Source organism: Formica exsecta, unplaced genomic scaffold (assembly GCF_003651465.1).
Source record: "Formica exsecta isolate Colony F162 unplaced genomic scaffold, ASM365146v1 scaffold581, whole genome shotgun sequence".
NCBI lineage: Eukaryota > Metazoa > Arthropoda > Insecta > Hymenoptera > Formicidae > Formica > Formica exsecta.
Genome location: NW_021853075.1, coordinates 56,007 through 63,636, shown reverse-complemented (window position 1 = coordinate 63,636; position 7,630 = coordinate 56,007). Strand labels below are relative to the sequence as shown.

At 40.0% G+C, this 7,630-nt stretch overlaps 2 protein-coding genes across 8 annotated transcripts in view; one reads left to right on the top strand and one right to left on the bottom strand.

Moving 5' to 3' along the window:
* LOC115242236 (60S ribosomal protein L9) overlaps nucleotides 1-1,720 on the bottom strand; it is a 2,669-nt gene extending 949 nt beyond the window's left edge. The window contains exons 1-2 of the mRNA XM_029818373.1: nucleotides 1,628-1,720; nucleotides 24-162 (exon numbers count right to left, since the gene is read on the bottom strand). Coding sequence (XP_029674233.1) covers nucleotides 24-161 — 138 coding nt within the window. The 5' untranslated portion in view covers nucleotide 162; nucleotides 1,628-1,720. The remainder of the gene's footprint in view (nucleotides 1-23; nucleotides 163-1,627) is intronic.
* A 144-nt stretch (nucleotides 1,721-1,864) lies between these two features.
* Nucleotides 1,865-7,630, top strand: part of LOC115242230 (carboxyl-terminal PDZ ligand of neuronal nitric oxide synthase protein-like) — a 24,376-nt gene continuing 18,610 nt past the window's right edge. The window contains exons 1-3 of one of the 7 annotated variants that reach the window (XM_029818362.1): nucleotides 1,865-1,976; nucleotides 3,757-3,953; nucleotides 5,155-5,302. In XM_029818362.1, the coding sequence (XP_029674222.1) occupies nucleotides 5,195-5,302 (108 nt within the window). In that variant the 5' untranslated portion in view covers nucleotides 1,865-1,976; nucleotides 3,757-3,953; nucleotides 5,155-5,194. Of the gene's footprint in view, nucleotides 1,977-2,358; nucleotides 2,527-3,231; nucleotides 3,518-3,712; nucleotides 3,954-5,154; nucleotides 5,303-7,630 lie in introns of those variants that run through there. The other 6 variants (XM_029818358.1, XM_029818359.1, XM_029818360.1 and 3 more) reach the window with 6 other exon arrangements.

Sequence of the window (7,630 nt, the reverse complement as noted above, 5' to 3'; positions counted from 1 at the left end):
TATATATAAATTTTTTTGCTTACCCGAATATCAAGTGCGAGATGTTTGAAGGATCGTTTCAAAACACCTCGTGGTCCTTTTACAGTTACCAGACGAGACTTGACTGTAACAGTCAATCCCTCTGGGATTTTAACTGTTTGATTGGTAACAATTTGCTTCATTCTGCAATGTAAAGAAATTTACACATAAACATTTTATATAATTATGTAATAATATATAACTAACTATTATAATAATTACAGCTATAAATATATAATATAATAAAAATGGCAATAGTCGCGCAATCATTATTTGTGTTATACTTTGAAAACATCAAAATCATTTATATCATCAATAAAAAAAATTGTAAATTTAATTAAAACAAGATGTAAAAATATATTTTGTATTTAGTTTTATATACAAATGAGATTAAAATCTCTATACGATTCTTTATCTTTATTTTGTCAACAGGTGCTAGAATAAATACGTAGTAAGACCCAAAAGTTTTCGGTCTGCATAAGTTAGAACACGAATTTACAGTTACCATGCTAGATCCCCTCAACCCCATGTCCCATTACGCTGTAATTAAACCTTGGTACCTCATATCTCCAGTAGTATGCATGCTAGAGAAAACTAATTGTTCCGTTATGTTCTAAAATATTAAAAATTGAATATCGTGTGGATTCTTTGCCTAAGGCCGATTCTACAATAAGTTGTATGTCGTTAATCGTAAGGAAATTGACCAATCACAGTCGATAATTCCAAAAAATATTGACTGTGGTTGGTCAATTTGCTTACGGCTAACGACATACGACTTATTGTAGAACCGGCCTAAGCAAAACTGTTTAGCTCAATCTTTCACTATGGAATATGAAAGGAAAGATTCCCCAAATACAGCATTTAAATGTTTAATCTCTACTGACTTTTTGCCTTCTTTTGTCAGAAATTTACATAATAATCACACAATACTCAATTTTTAACATTTTAGAATATAATGGAATATTAAGTCTTTTTTCAGTTCTAGCATGCATTAAGGTAAAGTTACCAAATTTTAACTGCTGCATAAAGTCTGATATGGGTAAAAGGGTAGAAGAGAGTACATTAGTGTTTTAATTTGTTCAAATTTTTGGATCTTACTACAAAACAGTCTCCTTTTTTTTTGCCTTATATAAAATAGCATCCAAAAGAATAATAAAAAAATATATTAACAATTACGATTCCACTGTTGATTTTAATACACAACATACTTCACAGTTGCATAAAGTTTGTAGGTTATAACAGGTTACTATTTACAGCAGTATGTTTACATAAATCAAGATGGATCGATACCACAATTGTATACTCCAAAAATTATTAAATTTCTCATAAACTCATAAAATGATCTCTCATACATAACTATTCTATTTTTTCTTCAATTTCAATAGCGCGTAAGCAACAGCTCGGGATGCAATTGTTGACAGCTATAATCGCGAGGTTATATCTCTCGTTGTTGCAGAATGTTTCGCATATCGCGGAAAAATATTATATCGCGCCGAAAGTAGAAAGAACGACGAATGCCAGGGACGCATAAAGGCAAATTTCACGTCCTATAAATCGATGGATTGCCATCGATTTTATAGGATATTCCTCATGATGGAAATTTCCTCACCTCAAACACGTCGTTCAGTAACCGGAAAGGAGTTGAAAAGAGGCAGAGCGAAAACCTATCCACCAATTCCGATGAAGATGTGAAGCAACACAGAGTGGCTAAGTGAATTCATCTAGTTATATTTTAGTTACCTGACTCTCGCGCTCAGATGGCGCTGAGTAACTTGTCCACGGTGGATTGGTCAAATTCTCTAGGCTATTGAATTCTGTGTCAGTTTCGTTTCTACATCTCTCAAATATTATTATTCAATGGTAGAAATTCCGCTCTTTTTCGAGAAGTAAAATTCGACACAGTTATTGGGTCATGTCATTATAAATTAGACGATATATATATATACGGATGTATGAAGGTATGTATTATATATTTAATCGCAATCTAAATATTTAAAAACTTTTCGATATTTTTATCAACAAACCCTAATCAAACTGAATTAATTTATTTCTAATAAGAATCTCACGCGCGAAAGATATCAACAATCGTGACTGATTAAATCACGTGACCCGAGAATAATCGCGCGCGTTTCGCTCTGGAAAGGTTCCCGTCACACTCTTTGAATTTTCCCGTTCTCCGGGATATATCTTCCCCTCGAGCAAGGTGATCATAAAGAGACTCGCTGGTCAAAAAAAAAAAAAAAAAGGAAAAAAATTGCGCGGGTAAGTGGTTCGCGCATGCGCCCTCTGTCAAGTGCGCGCGTACCCTTTCAACGGAGAGGTAAACACCGCTTCCCCGGGAGCATCGTCTCTCACAATCAGTGCGATGCCGGTACCGCGCGCGGTGGGGATGGCTCCTCCTCGCGTACCGCGTTGTCCGTAGGTGTACCCTACGCGCGACTCCTGGTGAGCGTCGTCGCCGTCGTCGTCGCGGAGAGCTCCCCTGGGTCGATGCGCGCCCTCGCATTTGTATATATATATATATATATATATATATATTTGTATATCGTGTCGTCTATCCGTCTCGCGGGCGCGAGAGAGATATTCTCTTCTATCTCTCTCTATCTCTCTCTCTCTCTTTCTTTCTTTCGGCGCGACATGAAAACGTAGAGCGAGCGCGAGTTACGGTGTTCATCGACTCCTCGGAATAAAACGCCGAAGTGGCCCGCTGCTTTGGTGCTTCGAGGTGCTATGCGAGTATAAATATTATCCTGCCGCTCGCGCGAGGAACAGCTTCTCCTTCCTTTCTCTCGTTCTTTTTCTCTCTTTCTCGCGGCCGAGAATCCCTCGTCTCGCGCGGCGCGAGTGACTCGAGAGTGTCATCGAGTGCCTCGTCGAGCTCGGTGTCTCGGTTCCTCGTCGAGTAACGTACGCGAGTGCATAATACATATATCCCCGAGTGACTTCTTATTACACCTCGCCCGCGAGACAGAGATACACCACAATATACAAAAATATATATATATATATATATATATATTTGTATATCGTGTCGTCTATCCGTCTCGCGGGCGCGAGAGAGATATTCTCTTCTATCTCTCTCTATCTCTCTCTCTCTCTTTCTTTCTTTCGGCGCGACATGAAAACGTAGAGCGAGCGCGAGTTACGGTGTTCATCGACTCCTCGGAATAAAACGCCGAAGTGGCCCGCTGCTTTGGTGCTTCGAGGTGCTATGCGAGTATAAATATTATCCTGCCGCTCGCGCGAGGAACAGCTTCTCCTTCCTTTCTCTCGTTCTTTTTCTCTCTTTCTCGCGGCCGAGAATCCCTCGTCTCGCGCGGCGCGAGTGACTCGAGAGTGTCATCGAGTGCCTCGTCGAGCTCGGTGTCTCGGTTCCTCGTCGAGTAACGTACGCGAGTGCATAATACATATATCCCCGAGTGACTTCTTATTACACCTCACGATCAATGACGTGCATCCGGAGCAGTATTCTGTCTGTACATATCTCCTGTTACGTCCGGTGAGTTCCAGAGTGATCGAGCCGTTCCTGTCATCTGTTTCCAAGAAGGGAGAAAGAAGGAGAGAGAGAGAGAGAGAGAGAAGGGGCCGCCTCTCCTGTGTCTACCTGGCCGCGCGAGCGAGCGAGCGAGCGAGAGAGAGAGAGAGAGAGAGAGAGAGAGAGAGAGAGAGAGAGAGAGAGACTGCGTGTACGTGGTATGGCTCATCGTCGTCGGTGGTTTTTCGCCGCCTTTATTACAGCGAAACCCGAATGCGTGCGCGAGCGTATCCCTCTCGTCTGACCGGCCTACCCGCCACCGTAAGGCTACATTCACACATGCGGGATTGATTCTTCGCGCGAGGAACGTCATTCATCCGAGGCCGTTGCTCGCCGAGGGAACGCGTCAACCTCAGGTTAATGAGAACCAACGCCGGCCGATCGTCCAATCAGCTTTTAGGTAAGAGACTCCGGATTCCTCTCCCCCTCTCCCTTTTTTTTTTGTTTCTAAGCGTCAGATGAATCGCCTCCGAAAGGACTTGCTCTCGAGAGATCAAGTCTTTCCGGTTCACCGAACTCACGCGGGGAGAAGCACGTGGTTGCCCGCGCAGCGAGAGATCTTTGATCTCTCTCTCTCTCTCTCTCGAATGGCTCCCACGTATTATTTATAAATGCGACACGACGGCCCATCTGCTAGAAAGGCGTCAATCTGTCAACCGGTTGACAGTCGATTTTCGATCAAAAGCGATTCAACGAGTTGCGATTATTCTTTTTCTTTCGATAATTTATATAACGCGATAAATTATATAATTCCCCCCGGTGAATCAGTTGGAAAAAATCCTGTTTAATATCATCGGCTCGAGAGTGATTCGTTATCTAAAATCTCGACGCACTCTCGAACGCTCGTAAACAGATGATCCTGACAGATCCCTTTGGACGGTATGCACGACACGTGCAATCGCTGCGCATTTCTTCGACGGCATCGACTGCATCCGCAAGCGTCGTATCATCCTTTGTTCGACGCCTCCTACCACCGATATGAACGTCGCTTTTAGTTCAGGTGCGCGTGCAACAAAGGGGCATCATACGATGATGCCGCGTCTCGCCGCCGCTGCATCTTGCGGTGCAAGAAGCGACGCGAATTCTCTTGCGTATTCTCGAGAGAAAATTTTACAAAATACTTTACAATGTTCAGTTGTTATTCAGTGACGCGCGCGATAATATGTATATTTATTATTAAGAAGAAAAAAAACTCAAGATTGACATTTCAGAGTTGCTCGGGTACATGCATATATATATTTTACGTTGAATTTATAGTTTCCCTTACATTTTGTTCTTCTTTTTTTTTTTTTTTTTTTTTTTTTTTTTTTTTTTTCTTTAATAAATTATTGTGGCTCGTGGATTATTGAAAAAGATGGATTGTTTATTCAGGATGTCTATTTTCTGGAAAAATATGAAAAATCTGGAATTTTCAGATTTTTTTTTTGTACCTGGAAAAAATCAGGGGATTTTTTATATATATATATATACAGTAGAATGTCTTGTAAGGTTCAACGTTCCTCTACCTTGCATTTATTCGATGAAATAAGCGCGGCCTCTATATATAGGAGCATTTATCCTTACGCATGAAAATGCTAATGGATGGTTGATTATAATTGCAGCCAGGCTGGACGAGCATAGTCGAATGCAGCTGGGCTCAGCATGCCCTCTAAGAAGCAGTACAACCTCGTACATAATGACGAGTACGACACGCGAATACCGCTGCACAGCGAGGAGGCGTTCCATCGCGGAATCGTGTTCCACGCCAAGGTAATCTGGAGTGATTTCTTATCCACTTCGGGTCCGCGTACCCTCGGCTCGCGTTCGTTTTTCTCGCTTTCCGGTGAGTTTGTTTTACGCTCGCCGATCCGAGACGTACCTATCTCTCGCGAGCCTCCCGTTTTCAGATTTCCATCTCCCATCCTCTAATTCAGTCCGAGAGATTTCATTAAAGATATGGATTTTCTTCGAAGACGTATAAAAAGGATGCTTAAAGACCCAGTCTACTCTAACAGTAAATTGATAATTCTTAGGCATTTTTTTTTTTTTAAGAATATTGGATAATATTGATTTCTTTTTGATGTTTTTAATGTTTAAACGTCAGTATTTTTAAATTTTTAGCTTGTTTTTGTTCAATACGAGTCTCTACGCGTGTTCAAAAATAGATACTGAAATTTTATTCGAAAATATTGAAAAATAACAAGGTAATATTATTTTAAAATTAAATATTATTTTTAAAAATTATAATTAGGTTTAATATCCCACAAATATTCTACGAAATAAAATTAAACCGAGTTTTTTTCATTTCAGACAATTACATACACTCGAACCATGCATTTTTGAACAGGCTACGCGCAGAGGCTTATTGAACCAAGAAAAGCTAAATATCCAAGACTTAAAAATACTGACTTACTATTTAAACTTCAATAACAACATGTAAAACGCCAAAAAGATTAATTTCTAATATTCTTAAAAAAAAAAAAATTCTTAAATCATCAATTTTTCATATTGCTAAAGTAGACTGGATTCTTAAAGAATAGTATATCGATTTGTGAAAAAAAGTTATCGAATGTTTTGCAATGAAATAAGTTGAACGATTTTACAAGTTTCTGTAAAATACGTTCTCATGCTCGAATATAATATCTAACTTATTTTGCTATTAATGCTATTAAATTGCTTCAATAATGATTAACCGTGAAAGTGAATTTCTAATTACGAGTAACTCTATCATAAACTGTGCGCACTTTGAGAAAAGTGAGTAACGGTCGATAACGTCTCACGTGTCAGAGGAAAATGTATGTCGACTATAAAACTTCATGTGCTTCGTTCTTCCAACAACCGATGGGAACGAAAGCATCTGTTTTCCCATGATGCGTCGAGAAAGAGTTTCGCACCTTCCCTCTAATTTTTCTTCGATTCCATTTTGGTAAAGTATCGTATTATTGCATATGTAATAGACACGGGGGAAAGATCAATTTTATAACACTGGGGCAACTTTGGGGACGGTAAAAAATACGTCATACGGTATTCATAAGCGAAAACTATGTAGAGAGAAAATATACGGTTAATATCTCCGCATGCTATTTCAGGCACTAGGAAATGAAGGCCTGTAGCGATTTATTAGTTCGCAACTCGCGAACTAAATCGCGAGTAGGTAAACTGTACTTAGTCACCGATGGGAAACGCGAACGCGGATTTGGCGTAACGCAAGAAAGAGGACAATCCGTCGACGGACAGACATCATATATCTCGCATATATCTGACGTCTTCTACGTGACGAAATCCGAGGAACTCGAATATATCAGCCGCGATGGAGAGAACAATAATAATAATATTTAAACGCGTCGACGCGCGCGTATCGATGGTGCAACAATTGCGACGACATAGCGCGATACCGGCAACTTATTTCTGGACCACCGCGCTCTTCGCCGTGACGTCATCATACATCGTGCACGTGTTTATTTCGGTGGTACTTCTCTCCTGAGAAAGGTTAAAGCTTTTTGTGCGCCGCGTGTTGTGTTGCGCCGTCGTAAATTGTGCACGCAGCGTGAAGCCACGCGATGCGGAATTCGTTCGCGAATTTCCCTCTGTATTCCTTCCTCTCTCTCCCCTAGAAAATGTACATCGGAAAGATCATGGTTCTAAAGGAGATATTCAAATCACAGCGTTCCTCGTAAACTTTCTCAGTTCATGAAATCCTGAACGATATTTCATTCATGTTTTTTTTTTCCTCTTTCCGTACAGTCTAAAAAAAATAAAATATCTTGAAAAAATAAAATCTCGAGATAAAACAACAAATAAAGTACATGCGCGTACACAACGGGATGCCACTATGTCTGTATCTTGAAAGCGCCAGAGAGAATGTAAACTCGAAAACTTATTTTTTTCTTGAAAAGATCGCTGAGAATTATAGATGGATCTTCTCCCAAGAAGTCCAAGATAAATTTTGCATAATGTATGCGTATTTTGGCCCGAGGTAAAAAGTCTCTTTAAATTGGCCAGACAATTTGTTTTTAAAAGGACATCTGGTGATTTCGAGATACCTTGTATATGTTAACGCATGTTTATCATACCAATTATATATGTGTGTGTATATAT